A 15,551-nucleotide genomic window follows, 5' to 3' on the forward strand; every position below is an offset into this window, starting at 1 on the left:
GAGTGGAGACAAACCTACCTGCAGGTCATTTAAAAGCAGAGTAGAATTTAATGCAAAAAGCATCACAAAATAGAGTATTATTGCAGTTTATATATACCTACATTTATGTATACAAACTTGTCAGAATACTCTAGAATTTTTTCTCCTAAGGAATGGCAGTAGAAAGCAAGAGAATTGGAGTTCTTACTTTTATGTACTTCTGTTGTTTGAACATTCTTTTAACACTCAGTATGTATTGTTTAGTTTTTTTTATTTGATGTAGTAACAGTTTCATGGAGGCAAGCTTTTATAAGGATACTCTGTTTCAGTGATTAAACTGAGAGGAGAAATCCATCAGTGCGATGTTTTCTGCTGCTCTTAAGGAATCAAAATATAGTGCTTAGTTTTTTCTCCCCTTTCTCTCTCAGGTCATTTGGATCCAGGATTCCTAGCAAGTGAGAAAACATCTGCTGGCAATGCACCACTCAATGAAGAAATTAATATTGCCTCTTCAGATAGTGAAGTGGAGATTGTGGGGGTTCAGGAACATGCAAGGTAGGAAATTAATTAGAAGAAAATGGTATGGCATGCCATGGTATGGCTGGCATGAATGTTGGGAGCTATTTCTCAGCTTCCTGTAGTTTAAGAAATACATTTTGATTATAGACACTTGATGGGTTTCAGAATGTATTGCAGATTGTCTTATATCAGAAACATCTTGGCCACACATGTATGTGAACCAGAACTAATGTTTTTCTCTTATTTTTAGCAAATGGCTAGATGGCTTAACAGATTTTTCTGTTACAGCAGAAGTATCTCCATACTAACCCCCTTCTCACCCATATTTTCTTGCCTTTCAGTTTATCTTGAAATATATCAGGAATAAATAATTGGAATATCTGCATTTGACATCACACCTTTTCTTAGAGCACCTCTCCTTATCTTCCGTGAAAAGTTACAAGTTACTTTAGTCAGTTCCTAACAGTATATTTCTGGTGATGTTCATGTGATATAGGGCATCTTGTTTCTTAGGAATTAAAAAAGCCGTAAGACATTGAATTAGTGTGCAGTAGTATAAAAATAATTTTGTGAAGTTTGTCATTCTTTAAGATAAGAGAGAGCAAACTGTAGCCCATGGACCAAGTCTGGCCTGCTGCATCTTTTTATATGGACCTCAAGCTGAGAATTGTTTCTACGTTTTCAAATGGTTGGGGGAAAAAAATCAAGACATGTTTTGATATGAAAAAATTAAATGAAATTCAAATACAATTTATTTATCCATAAATAAAGTTTTGTTTGAACAGACCATGCTTATTTACTTACATATTGTCTATTTTACAGTCCAGTGGCAGAATTGCGAAGTTTCTTCAGACACCTTAGGGTCCACAGAGCCAAAGATATTTATTGTCTAGCTCTTTGCATAAAAAATTTACTGACTCTTCCTTTAAGATATGGTCCTAAGAATTAGTTGCAGCCCTGTCAGAGATATACCTGAGGAACATTTAACACACACTTACAAAACAAAATCTCATCTTTGGAAAAATCTGTATTCTCTGTAGTGAACAATTTTTCTCCTGTGCCACAAGAGTTACGATTTTGTGATTTCCTCAAGTTGGTATACAAGATAGTATCTTGCCTTATTTTTAGATCTGATTTTGATCTTTGGTTAGCAAGATAATAAAACATTCACCAGCACTGATTTCTTCTGTTGACTTATTTAAAAGGTGGATTTAGGAGTGGAGAAGTGGGGGCAAAAAAAACAGATGCACATAAATTGAATACTTTTTCTAATGAGAACCTATTTTAGTTTCTGAAAGGATTTTTTAGTTAAACAATTGGGGCTTTAAGGGTGTAGAGTTAAGTTGTAATTTATCAGGCCATCTCCCCTTAAGTGGCTAATTCTCCATCAAAACACTTTCCCTTCTATCTTGTATTCGTGCCCTAAGTCTGTCTGCTTAGCTGCTTCCTTTTTTCTTGTCTTTCTAAATGATTATTTCCCCCTATTCTGGTGGGAAAGAACTTTCATTCTTTAACCTTTCCTTTACCTCATACTTTCTTCTCTTCCTTAATAAAAAACTCTTTCCTGTTATGTTCTCTTTCATTTTCTCATGTATTTCCTTCCAGCTGACTTCATCTGACTTCTTCAGATGAAGAAGATAGAACTCCAGATTTCTTCCTTTAGCATACATTTGTCATTATTTTATTTCAGCACTGTATAAATATAAAAGACATTATTAGACTTTAAGCCCCATGTCAAGATCTTTCTAGAATATGATAGTATTTTCCATTTCCAACTCTGTACTATAAAACTTATTCTGCCTATTGACTGATAGCTTGATGTAGGTTAATTATCTTCTGTTGTGCCAGGAGCACATTATCCAGTTACCAACTTCCTCTTTGACTTACTATTCAAATTTTAATTCAGTGTTACTCATGTGTTCCTACTTAAGTAGGAAAGAATAGGTCATGACCTGTGTTGTCTATTTAAGCTCTTGCTCATTCTGAGACATATCACTTGGTCCAGTTCTCTATTCAGTTCAGTTCAGTTCAGTCGCTCAGTCGTGTCTGACTCTTTGTGACCCCATGAATCACAGCACGCCAGGCCTCCCTGTCCATCACCAACTCCCGGAGTTCACTCAGACTCTCGTCCATCGAGTCAGTGATGCCATCCAGCCATCTCATCCTCTGTCGTCCCCTTCTCCTGCCCCCAATCCCTCCCAGCATCAGGGTCTTTTCCAATGAGTCCACTCTTCGCATGAGGTGGCCACAGTACTGGAGTTTCAGCTTTAGCATCATTCCTTCCAAAGAAATCCCAGGGCTGATCTCCTTCAGAATGGACTGGTTGGATCCCCTTGCAGTCCAAGGGACTCTCAAGAGTCTTCTCCAACACCACAGTTCAAAAGCATCTATTCTTCAGCACTCAGCCTTCGTCACAGTCCAACTCTCACATCCATACATGACCACAGGAAAAACCATGGCCTTGACTAGACGAACCTTTGTTGGCAAAGTAATGTCTCTGCTTTTCAATATGCTATCTAGGTTGGTCATAACTTTCCTTCCAAGGAGCAAGCGTCTTTTAATTTCATGGCTGCAGTCACCATCTACAGTGATTTTGGAGCCCCCAGAAATAAAGTCTGACACTATTTCCACTGTTTCCCCATGTATTTCCCATGAAGTGATGGGACCCGATGCCATGATCTTCGTTTTCCAAATGTTGAGCTTTAAGCCAACTTTTTCACTCTCCCACTTTCACTTTCATCAGGAGGCTTTTGAGTTCCTCTTCACTTTCTGCCATAAGGGTGGTGTCATCTGCATATCTGAGGTGATTGCTATTTCTCCCGGCAATCTTGATTCCAGCTTGTGTTTCTTCCAGTCCAGCGTTTCTCATGATATACTCTGCATAGAAGTTAAATAAGCAGGGTGACAATATACAGCCTTGACATACTCCTTTTTCTATTTGGAACCAGTCTGTTGTTCCATGTCCAGTTCTAACTGTTGCTTCCTGACCTGCATACAGATTTCTCAAGAGGCAGGTCAGGTGGTCTGGTATTCCCATCTCTTTCAGAATTGTCCACAGTTTATTGTGATCCACACAGTCAAAGGCTTTGGCATAGTCAATAAAGCAGAAATAGATGTTTTTCTGGAACTCTCTTGCTTTTTCGATGATCCAGCAGATGTTGGCAATTTGATCTCTGGTTCCTCTGCCTTTTCTAAAACCAGCTTGAATATCAGGAAGTTCACGGTTCACGTATTAACTCCTGCCAATTCTCCATTCTTTATTGTTTCTTTGTGCCTAGAAATGTTACAGATGCTACTCTTCTTTTCATGGATTTCCCCAGTGGCTCAGCGGTAAAGACTCTGCCTGCAGTGGAGGAGACACGGGTTCAATCCCTGGGTCAGGAAGGTCCCATGGAGGGGGTCATGGCAACCCGCTCCAGTATTTTTTGCCTGGAGAATCCTGGAGTCTGGTGCGCTACAGTCCATAGGGTCGCAGAGTCAGACAGGACTGAAGTGACTGAGCATGCACACCCTTCTTTTCAGATTCTTTGTTTAACTTTCCTTTCATAATGAAATCTTCAGCTTCTTTTCCTGCCAATATTTTTGTTATCTGTAGTTGAAATTATATTATTTCTGTTAAAACTTGTAGATTTAAATTCTAAGTTGCTCTCAACTTCAGTACACACACACACTCAAAGATTATCTTTAGTAGACCCTTCTCTGAACTTGTTACAGTCTTTTATTCAGATTGTCATTTTACTTTATGAACAAACATACTTATTTCAATCTTAACTAAGCCAAATGATTTTGGGTACCTTTTAAATAACATGCTGTAACATTACATTTGAGGACTTTTTCTTACCAGGCTCTGAAATATAAAGATGTGTTTTTGTTTTTCAAATTCTGATCTTTTAGTTTGAATCCTGGGGAAATCATATCTTAGCAGTAACAGCTTTATCTTAAAATCTCGGTGTTGGTTAATAACTGTCCATACAATGGAAGATGGGTAGGGTTGACAAATTCTATTGGAGTACTTTAAATGGACTCTTTCATCATTATGAGGGGATCTCTTATTTTGGCCCTTGGTCTAGGAATGAGTAGAATCTCACTGACTGTTGTGCCTTTCTCAAAAATTTTCCAGCAGTTTTATTTAGAAGAAGCCTGATAGTCTTTCAAACATTGAGGTTAAAAAGCTGAGAAGCAGGTTGGGGGTTGGGGGATGGAGGGGTGAGAGGCTTTCTTATTGGTTGCTTCGAAATTGCCCCTTTAGCTGGCTGTATCTCATCTGGAATTTGTTTCTTTTACAGGTCTAGGGTTGCAGTTATGAAGTATTGATGGGCTTCTGGCAGGGTTATCGCTTGGAAGAAGGTTTTAGGTTTTAATCCACATCTTTGTGTTCTAATTTGATTTTTTGCATGCATAGATGTTTTGTTTGGATTTAGTTGTCCTTTTCTTGTTTTTCCTTTTGGTATTCTACCTTGTGGACTTTCTGAGAGCTTTAAAAAAAAAAAACTGAGACTTTGTTCTTGAGTTGTTCTCTTTGAGATTGTGGTTGTTCTGACTTGCATTGGATAACATTTTTCCATATTGGAAACATTCTGTTTTGTTGACCTTTGCACTCAGTAATTCTGGTTATGACTTGTCTTCCCCCCCGCCCCCCCCCCCCCCAATAAACAGTCATTTTTCTTTTCTTGCATGCTAACATCTTTCCCTGCTCTTTCATTTTAGATTTTGACATATCCCCTTAGCTTACGTGTTTCTTCTAGTTACAGGCTAGAAAGCATGCTTTCTTAACTTGAATGCATCTTTTATGGCTGCCTTGGATTGCCGTGATGAACTCTTGTCATTGTCTACATGTCATTTCTAGGTATTATTTTTGGACAGTCCAGTTTTATAAGGTGCTGTTTGCTAGTGAGATGGGAACTCCTCTAAAATCTCTGGTTCTTCTGCACCCATTTAATTTTGCCATAAGTTTTAAGTTATGACCGTCTTGCCAATATTTTTCTTTATCCTTTGTCCTTTTTCCTTCTTTCCTTCTGCCAGCCTCATTGGTAATTCCCCTAGGAAGATGAATGTGTGTAGCCTGGGTCTTTATGTCATGGAACTGTGTTGGAACAGTTCTTTCAGTACTTGTTCTCTGAAGCTTTTATGAATAATCAGACTCTTATCTCCTTTCACAAACATGGTCCTGTGGTCATTGGTTAATGTTGATTCACCCGTCAGCAGAAGAATTAGTGTGAGAAAGCTTTAGCATTTAAGACTGATTGCATCCTAGAACCACTTGCTAACATTAACCCTAAAAAAACAAGGGGGGTCAGTGAGCATTTCCCTGAAGCTGCAAGGATTCACTCCACCTTCAGTTCAGAAAAATAAGTAGGAATGTTATCTAAGAGGTCACCTTCAGGATCTGTAAATGAGAGCAAAAAATGATTAATTTTTAATGTTGTTTTCTTAGACTAGTAAGTTAACTGTATCAACAGCTGATCATCAGAGCCTGCCCTCTTTCTGTGTTTTTCTTCCTTTCTACTCCAAAGTCTCTCCTTTATTGGTTTTAGTGTATGAAGAGCAGGAAATTATTATATCAAAACTTATTGTTTATAAATAGTGGATTGGTGGGGGAAATGGAAGTGAGGCCTAAGTGGTTTTTCTTGGCTATAAGACACAAAATGTGACTCATTTTGTAGACCTGTTGCCAGTCAAATGCAGAGTAAATGCTTTGTGAGGAAAAAGCTTGTGTCTGCACTAGAATTTGATTGGACCAATTGTAAAACAGATGAGTATATTCCCACCCCATATCTTTCATAATAGAAAAAGGATATGTGCTAATACATGGAACTGTTTTATGTTAGTTAACCTTCCAAAATTTTGAGCTTCTCACATCCTTCTTTTTAAAAAAATATAGTTTTATTATTTATTTATTTGGCTGTACCAGGTCTTAGTTCCTGCCTGCAGGATCTAGTTCCCTGACCAGGGATCAAACCTGGGCTCCCTGCATTTGGAGGGTGGAGTCCCAGCCTCTGGACCACCAGGGAGGTCCCTCACATGAGCCTCCTTTATAGGGCCTCTCTGTGGGGTTAATAACAGTTGTTGTAGTCCCATTTCTTCCTGAATTTTTTTTTTCCTTTTTATCTAAGTTATTCTGTAAGGTACCATCTTATAAAATAGAGCTTGACCTTTTTCCCCCTGTACTTAAAAAAATGTGTTAAAAGTCTTGTTCTATCCTCATCCATCTCCTAGCTACCATTTTATTTAAGGTGGTTGAGGTCTTAAATCATAAAAATTTTTTTGAATGTTTTTTTGGCTTATAACACACAGAGAAAGGCTATAAGTTTGCATTCTAGCTTTTGTACCCATACCCAAGTAACCAGCATTCAGAACAAGAAACAGAAGTCCCCCTGTGCCACTTCTTAATTATACCTTCCTCTGTCCCCCACCTTGTCCCCGTAACTACTATCCTGGCTTCTAACAGGATAGTTCGCCTATATTCAGAATCTTATTAACATTCCTGACAGATGCCTCAGCAATTACTTAAATGTTTAAAAGGCAGATTATTCTGTTTTGTGTAGTCATGACCATTCAAAACTTGGCTTCTAGAAAACGATTGTTGGTTCTTACTATGCTCTCAAGATTGTGTACATGGAGGAACTGCCTTCCATGGTGATTCTCCCTTCTTTGGCAGCTGCCCTTCAGTTGCAGTTAATAGGAGACAGGGAAGTTTTTGGCCAAAGAAAGGATCATCACATTCTCTGGGGAATCTAAACTTTTGAAGAGAAACAGAGTACGAGGGTTGGTTGTTGTTACTGTTCAGTCACTAAGTCGTTTCCAGCTGTTTGTGACCCCATGGACTGCAGCACAGAGTTTCCCCTGTCCTTCACTGCCTCCCAGAGTTTGCTCAGATTCATGTCCATTGAGTCAGTGATGCTACCGAACTATCTCATCCTCTGCCACCCTCTTTGCCTTTTGCCTTCAGTCTTTCCCAGCATCAGGGTCTTTTCCAATGAGTTGGCTCTTCACATTAGGTGACCAGAGTGTTGGAGCTTCAGCTTCAGCCCTTCCAATTAATTCAGGATTGATTTCCTTTAGGATTGACTTGTTTGATTGAGACTTCACCTGCACCATGATTTGGAAGCATCAGTTCTTCAGTGCTCAGGCTTCTTTCTGGTCCAACTCTTCACATCCATTCATGACTACTGGAGAAACCATAGCTTTGACTAGACACACCGTGGTCGGCACACTGATGTCTCTACTTTTTAATGTGCTATCTAGATTTGTCATTGCTTTCCTTCCAAGAAACAAGTGTCTTTTAATTCCATGGCCGCAGTCACTGTCCACCGTGATTTTGGAGCCAAAGAAAATAACATCTGTCACTGCTTCCACTTTTTTCCCTTCTGTTTGCCATGAAGTGATGGTTCTTTGAGGTGCTCAAGTAAAGGTGACTTCTAATAAATTTTCTTTTTTGCTTAAAGTAGCCCAATTTGTTTTCCAGTAACTGGAGCTATTTATGATGAAACTACAGAAGTGGTTTAGTTTATATAGCTGAAGAAATGCCTTCTCTCCTCATTATTTCTCCTTCAACCTTTCCTCATTAATAAATATCCTCTCTAAATCTCTCACTCTCCTACTCTAGACACTTTCTAGAATCTGCTTTGCTTTTTATTGTATTATTCCTAGGGGCTAAGCAGTCTTCTTACAATAAAACATAGTGTATAATACTTCAGGTGCAGTCTGGGAAAAACATGGTTATTTAGTTGGAAATAAACTCCCCAGAGGAGACCTACTTTTGTTCTAGTTCCATGCTTTACTTTCTTAAGACCCTGGGAAGTTGTCTTTTGGTCTTGATTTTCTCTTCTGTAAAATGGTAAGATTGGATTAGGTCCTTTTTAAAGCCACGCCTTGATGTCCTGATGTTACATTGTATGATTATTTTAGGAGCAGTGCAAAGTAATAGTTGGGAGTAAATACTGCTTTTATTTCAGAATTATTTCTTGCAGTTCTGTCAGAGATTACATTGACTTTTTTTGGTAGCTCTTCATTCCCTGATTTTTCTAAGTTTCCAACCAGCTTTTACTTCAATTACTGCTTGTATAAATGAGCATTTGAACTGTTGAAGAACTTTATATTTTTAAATTGTTTGTCTGGGCTTGTCTTTGCACCCTGCTGACTCTTTTGTATTTTGTCTTACCCAGTTTAATACACACCTTTGTTAAGTGGCAACATTATGTTGTGGAAAGCACTGGACCAGAAATCAGACTTGGTCTGAAGTTCTCTTGCCTACACTTTCAAACAGTGTGACCCTGAACAAGTCATGTAATCTCTTAAATCCTCAGTTTCCCTGTCAGAGAATGGATGATGGCTTCCACGTATACTTCATGGGTCTGTTGGGTGTGTCAGATGTGGAGAAACTACTTAATAATTGTGGTATTCTGTTGTCATCAGTCATCAAAACCATTTCTTGAAAATGTTGAATGGACTCCTTTGACTTTCTTCCATGACTACTTGGTCATTTAATCTCAGTGTATTTAAAGAGTGGACAGATTTGGATTAGACTTGGGGTTTTTGTGTGTCTTATTTTAATGCTTTTCACTAGCTACTCTGAAAATATGGTGGCCTCTGGGTTAGTAGCTGCTTGATTCATTTCTGGAAAGATGATGGCCCTCTGATAACTATAACAGGTCCACATTCTACCCCTACTCTGGCCCCAAGGGATCTGTTTTTTGGCACCTCTCTTGGGAAGGGAGTCCTTTTCAGGCTGGACTTTGTAGGAGCTGAGCCTCTTTCCGTGATCTTAAGGATCCTCAGGGGCAGTTCTATAGCTAAACTTTGTGTGTGCATGCGCGCTCAGTCTCTCAGTCATGTCCAACTCTTTGGGACCTTATGAACTATGGCCCACCAGTCTCCTGTGTCTGTGGGATTCTCCTGGCAAGGATACTGGAATGGGTTGCTATTTCTTTGTCCAGGGGGTCTTAACCCAACCAGAGATCGAACCCACATCTCCTGTGTGTCCTACATTGGCAGGCACATTCTTTACCACTGAGCCACCTGAGAAGGCCAAATTCAAACTAAAACACCATCAGTTCTCCTGCCTCTAAGCCTTCAGACTCAGATGAAGCTACACCATTGGCTCTCCTGGGCCTCCAGCTTACTGACTGCAGACCTTGGAACCTCTCAGCCGCCATGACTTCTTATAATAAACTTTGTCCATTGTTACTCTAATGTTTCTTTTGAACCTAGAGGTGCAGGTGGCATGGAATAGAAATTGGAGTTCTGAAGTGACTAAGCATCACTCATTGTATACAGGTTGTCAGAACAGCTGCTTGCAATCCACTGTAGTAGTTTGTGTGGTTAGAATCATGCCACTTGCCTCTTCTCACGGGTGCTGCGTAGTGACGGGTCTTACAATTGAGATGGGAAGGCATAAGGAGCAGTGATAGCTTGTGCTGCTTGCCTTCCTCTCGTTTGAATCAAAACTTACTCTGTGGTTCATCCTGGAGGTTCATGGTTCTATCATTTGACCGGAATGTGCAATTCAATCTGGAGGTATTTCTGAAACAGTTCTCTCCCAGTCGGTGAACTTTGAGATATGTCAGCTTGGCAGTTCTGACACTCTTATAGAACACTTTTAGAGAATCTAAGCTAAGTACTTCAGCTATGTTATTTTCACTGAACTAAAGCATAAGTGTTTGTGATGAACTAGCCAGGTTTTTCTGTTGTCACCTTCAAGATGAGGAAAATTGGTCTTTAATTCATGTTGTTGTTGTTTAGTCACTAAGTTGTATCTAACTCTTTGTGACCCCACGGACTATAGCCTGCCAGGCTCCTCTGTCCCTGAGGTTTCCCAGGCAAGAATACTGGCGTGGGTTGCCGTTTCTCTCTCCAGGGGATCTTCCCAACTCTGGGATCAAACCCACGTCTCCTGCATTGGCAGGCAGATTGACCACTGAGCCACCAGGGAATCCTCTTTAACTCATGACCTAGTACGTATATGGACATTTAAAAATCTAATCTGTAAAAGGGGTTTTACTGTTAACTGTTTTTGAAAGTGGTATTAACAAATATGGCACAGAACTTATTTTAAGAACAGATTCCACCTGTATTTCTTATTGTTTCATTTGCTCAGACTAATTGGGCATCTTAATTTTACTTGGGATTTATATGCTGCCCTATCCTGAAGATTCCAGAGATATAAATGAATTCAGAGAAACAACATCTTGTCCATCAGTAATAGATCTAGACATAACTCAGGAGCTTGTGACTGAGACAAGGCTTTTGGCATTTCTTAGGCTATACTGAGAGAGGCAGGGAGACTGACAGACAGACAGACATAGAAGAAAGGAGGAAAAGGGGGAAGGATATTGGTTGTGGGTTTTATGAACTTGTGCAGTAGGCTTATCTTAGGAAAAGTATTAATACAGCTGAAGCCGTATTGCCTTCTGTTTTTGCTCTATAGGGTTAACCATGCTTTTGCTCTTCATCCCACTTGCAGGTGTGTTCATCCTCGAGGAGGTGTGATTCAGAGTGTTTCTTCATGGAAGCATGGCTCCAGCACACAGTATGTTAGCGCCCGGCAAACACAGTCATGGACAGCTGTGGCTCCTCAGCAGACTTGGGCTTCACCTGCAGAAGTTGTTGACCTCACATTGGATGAGGATAGCAGACGCAAATACCTGCTGTAATACAATGTCACTGTGTTTCCTCTGCACTGTTCCCCTCTACTTCCTCCTCCTCCTCCTCTTTGTGACATGGAAGTTCATTGTCATAGCTTCAGCCTCAGAAGCTGTTTGTGGCATTTGTATAATCAAAAACTCATGGAAAATTGCTCTCCTTCCCCCTCCTTTTTTTTTTTAAATTAAAAGAAGTCACTTAGGAAAATAACTTATCACAGAGAAAAGAATTTCTTTTCTTGTTTCCCTCAGTAGGAATGTGAGAATGATGACGTTTATTAGACAACTTCATTTTACTTGGTGACTTTCAGTCTTAGGAAACTCTGCCCTCCTTTTAGAATGGTATTTTAATTACCAGGTAAAATGGATTTCAGTTTTTGAGTCTTGTATTTATTTTTCTGTGTAATAAAATTAATATGTAGACTTGACCACTGTCAGCCCACCCATTGGCACTCCTATCTTAGGGCATTTGCACACATATTAGTCAGGTCCTTATTGGCACCTAGTAGGGCATGTGCATTGAAAACCTGTCCTTAAAAATAGAAGACAGAAGTTAACTTTTTCTTTTAGCTTAAGTCTTCAGCCTTCTTTCCTAACTTTGCTCCCGGCTGACTTCCCACAACCCAAATAATTAACATGCCCTCTTTGTGTTTATAAATACTGCTAAGGTGACTTAGTTGATCTCCTTGTTGCAATAACTCATAACCCTTTGGAAAATATCTCCTTGTAAGGCAGAGGCATTTCAGATAGATACCCACCATGAGGTTTGAGCATCTGAAGAGAGTATTGAGAGATCCCTTTCCCCCTCCCTGGTTTGTTCAATGGGAGAAACAGAACCTATTACTTAGGTAAACTATGCCTAAGTATATAGCTTGTAATATGAAAGTTGTGTGACTTCTAAGGCTATGGGCACTTGTAAATCTGAGAGGACAATGCCTTTTTCCATAGCTAGTCTCTCCAAAAAGGATGCATAACAGCTGTTCAGTGCTTGAGCTGAAGTTGACCTGATGCTGCATTTGGGTATTTTTCTCCTCTACCTTTTAAAAGTGGAAAGATCAAAATGTATCATAAAAATCAGATACAAAGCACATTAATGGCACTGTAGATTTTGCAGTATCTAACAGGAATTAGAAGGGGTAGTAGGAGCTTCAGGGAATTCAGGAAATGCCAGTGTTGGAGTTTCATGGCATTAGTTACTACCTTGTTTTCCTATAACATAGTTACTAGTGAATTATTTTACAAGCAATACCTAGAGTTAGAGCACTATATACTGTGCACAGGGAACAGTGAAGTAATACTGGCGTAGAAGACCTCACTTTGTGTTTTTCCACAGTTTTTGTTTGCTTTTTCTTTTTGGTTTCCATTTTCACCATACAGTGTGGCTAGAGCCCTTTGTCTCCCTTCCCAAATGTCTCGGTGGCTCTTCCTTATCGTGAGAGCATGAGAAGGACTATGTTCAGCTTCCATTCAGCGGACACGCATTTACCAAGTGCCTGTTCTGCATGAGGCACTGTGTGGGGCAGTGCTGTGGGGCTGCTGTGCTGAGCAGGACCCCCCACACGCACACGAGTCAGAGTCTGCCTGGCTCCACCTGCCTGGCCTTTCCTTCTGTATTTTGTAAAGACTCATCTATTCCTTCGCCCTTCTTCCTGCTGTTTGAGTTCGTCTGTATATCCTTCTATGGGAGTATATTTAAGCATGTCTTCTCTTCTGATAACATCTCATTTGATCTGGCCTCTGTTGTTCATCAACTTTTTATTTTCCTGTGTATCTATTTTTAATAGATGAGGCTTTTGAAGAGATCGTGAACCTCCAGTTTTAGCCCCTCATACATGGCCACTATTCTAGGCAAAAACCAAAGACCCAGAGGCCAGAGCAAAACAGGACCTTCTGCAGATTCACTACTGGTATATCCTTGGACCTTCACATTTTACTTTAGGATTAATTTATTGAATTTTACTGTTACACATTGTTTTTGACTTGAATTAAAATACTAGACAAAGCAGAAATGTACAATTTCTGGTCTGTATTTTCCAGGAATATCATTGGGGAAAGGATACAGTGAGTTATATGACTTGAAGTTTTTGCAGCTTATTTTTCTCCCAGTATCAGGGCAGAGCCCCATTTTATTTCATTTTTAATTTAATTTTTTGCTACACCTGGTGGCTTGTGGGATCTTAGTTCCCCAACCAGGGATCAAACCCACGCCCTCAGCAGTGAAAGCGCAGAGTCCTAACCACTGGACTGCCAGGGAATTCCCCAGAGCCCCATTTTAAAGAACATTTTTGCATTACCTGTTCTTATGTTAGCAGTATGTTTTATTCACTTCCATATAGCAGGTGATTTCCCAGGACATATTTTCTTTAGTCCCTCATGGTCATCCTTTAATGAGAATTCTTTCAGTGTGTTGTATGCACTGTGGGTTGGGAACAGAGAGTGAAGTTTTAACCAAGCTCTTTTATGGCTTTGCTTTTGTATTGGGTTAAAGTTTGCCCTTACCTGTCCCTTTTCCACCACCCTGACTACCTGGCTTAGTGCACCAGAACGAAAATTAAGATGCAGAAAGCAGGGAGGGGAAGGGATGATGGAAATAGTCAGCTTTTCTCCCTACTAGTTTGGGACTTTTCCACCTTCTAACTAACTATAGAGAGACTTTGTTTCAACTCTTCTTTCATTGCCAGGTCCAGGAGAGTAGGGATGTGGTTTCTGGCAAGCTGTTAATGATAAAATTCTGTGGTAAATATTCTGACGTTTTAAATTTCTTTAAAGGGGATCTTTTCTAACCAGTTTTGCATTTGGTAGCATAAACACTTTATACTTCACAGTCTCTTCAAAGTAATATCTCTGCTAAAATGGTACACTTTGGTCACAGATTGGTTTATGGCACCAACATGGCTGAGTGCCCCCCTTCCCTCAGTTTGAAACCACGGAGTGGTAACTTAGCTATTGCATATTGCCCTGCGAGATGTAATTGCTGCTTGCTTCATTTTGATGGAAGGGGCCAAACTGAATGGACTCCATTATTCATAGCAACTGAACATCCCATAAACTTGGCTTTCATTTTACCAGTTGTGAATATGAACATCTAATTTGCTAATTTAGTCAATTGTTCATTGTTACTTTTAGCAAATTAGCACCATAGGTAATTTAAAAACAAATTTGTTGTCTGCTTTTTATATATACTGTGTCATAAGGTTCTTGAAAAAGCTGGGGGCACAATTTTGTCTTTTAAAGTTTTTGTTTTTTTTTTTTAAGGCAAAGAGCTCCCCCCAACCCGTTTCTCGGTATGTGTGTGATGCGACTTCCATGTATATATAAGAATGGCTGCGCCCTAACCAAGCTTCCTCAGATTGTGCACTGTTTGTTTAAAATAATCACGTATTTTAGTCCAATGCTGTTGTATTTTTCATTTTATTTAAAACACTACGTACTTCTTATTCTTTTAACAAGTTTTAAAGGATAGTGATCTTAAAAAAAAATCACTGGATAACTAGGAAATAACTTTTTGTTGTTGTTTTGTTTTTTAAAGAGTACAAAGGTCTTTAAAGCCTTTTGCTCCTCTTACCGTGAAAATGAAATGTTAGCCATTGTATGGCTAGGAACCAATGCACTTGGTGGTTAACAGATCTGCTGTTGCTGGAGCGTGGACTTGATGCAGTGACGACAAATCATTGCTTAGAATTAATGTTTTAAAATGTGCAACTCTAGTTTTTAAAATAGAATTTGGTCTTCTTTACGTTCATTATTTAGTTTTTGTTTTCATTTAGTATTTAATGGTCTTTGGAGAAAAAAATAAAACAGAGTGTTATATATATATTTTTTGGTGCAAGATAAGATTTTCTGTTTTTTGAAATAAGTCTGTAGCATAAAGGTTAAACTATTTTAAGACAAAATAAAATAGAGTGTATTTAAACAAAGATAATTTCTGAGGATTTTTTTTTTTCCTGTCTGCTTCAGTTAATTAGATGGTACCTGGAGCAGCTCCCAAGTTAGCTTTTGGATGTGAGAGTGAATTATATTTTGTTATCAGATCTTGTTGTTTAAGTTGCCTGATTTTTTTCCAAGCAACAGCTGTATCCTACTCCTAGAATGTTTTGCAAGTGGCCTTTGGTGTATTAGATCTAGATAAAAACAGTTTTGTACTGGCTTTCCTGTAGCCCCCACTTCCCGTTCCAGTTTGAACCAGTGAGATTTCAAAGTCAACTAAAGGCTCCCTAGTGCTCGACCCCTTTGCTCCTGGGAACAAAAGTCAGCTGACAGTTACTTCCCAGAGTTCAGCGTGCCAGGGTAAAATGCCGTGACTGCGTGCACTTTGCTCGTGGTTCAAGCAAATATAGGATGTTTCAAAAATAGCCTAAAGAATTTTCCTCCTAATTTGATTCTATTTTCAGGTTTTTAATTTGGTTATCAAAA

The 15,551-nt window shown here is 39.3% G+C and overlaps 1 protein-coding gene across 8 annotated transcripts in view; it reads left to right on the top strand.

Moving 5' to 3' along the window:
• ARK2N (arkadia (RNF111) N-terminal like PKA signaling regulator 2N) overlaps positions 1-14,826 on the top strand; it is an 88,604-nt gene extending 73,778 nt beyond the window's left edge. For 5 of the 8 annotated variants that reach the window (XM_055559330.1, XM_055559329.1, XM_055559328.1 and 2 more), the window contains 2 exons: positions 408-534; positions 10,961-14,826. In XM_055559330.1, the coding sequence (XP_055415305.1) occupies positions 408-534; positions 10,961-11,150 (317 nt within the window). In that variant the 3' untranslated portion in view covers positions 11,151-14,826. Of the gene's footprint in view, positions 1-407; positions 535-839; positions 2,229-4,784; positions 4,853-10,354; positions 10,452-10,960 lie in introns of those variants that run through there. The other 3 variants (XM_055559332.1, XM_055559333.1, XM_055559334.1) reach the window with 3 other exon arrangements.
• The last annotated feature ends 725 nt before the right edge of the window (positions 14,827-15,551 follow it).

This window comes from Bubalus kerabau, chromosome 21, assembly GCF_029407905.1.
Source record: "Bubalus kerabau isolate K-KA32 ecotype Philippines breed swamp buffalo chromosome 21, PCC_UOA_SB_1v2, whole genome shotgun sequence".
In the NCBI taxonomy this organism is placed as follows: domain Eukaryota; kingdom Metazoa; phylum Chordata; class Mammalia; order Artiodactyla; family Bovidae; genus Bubalus; species Bubalus kerabau.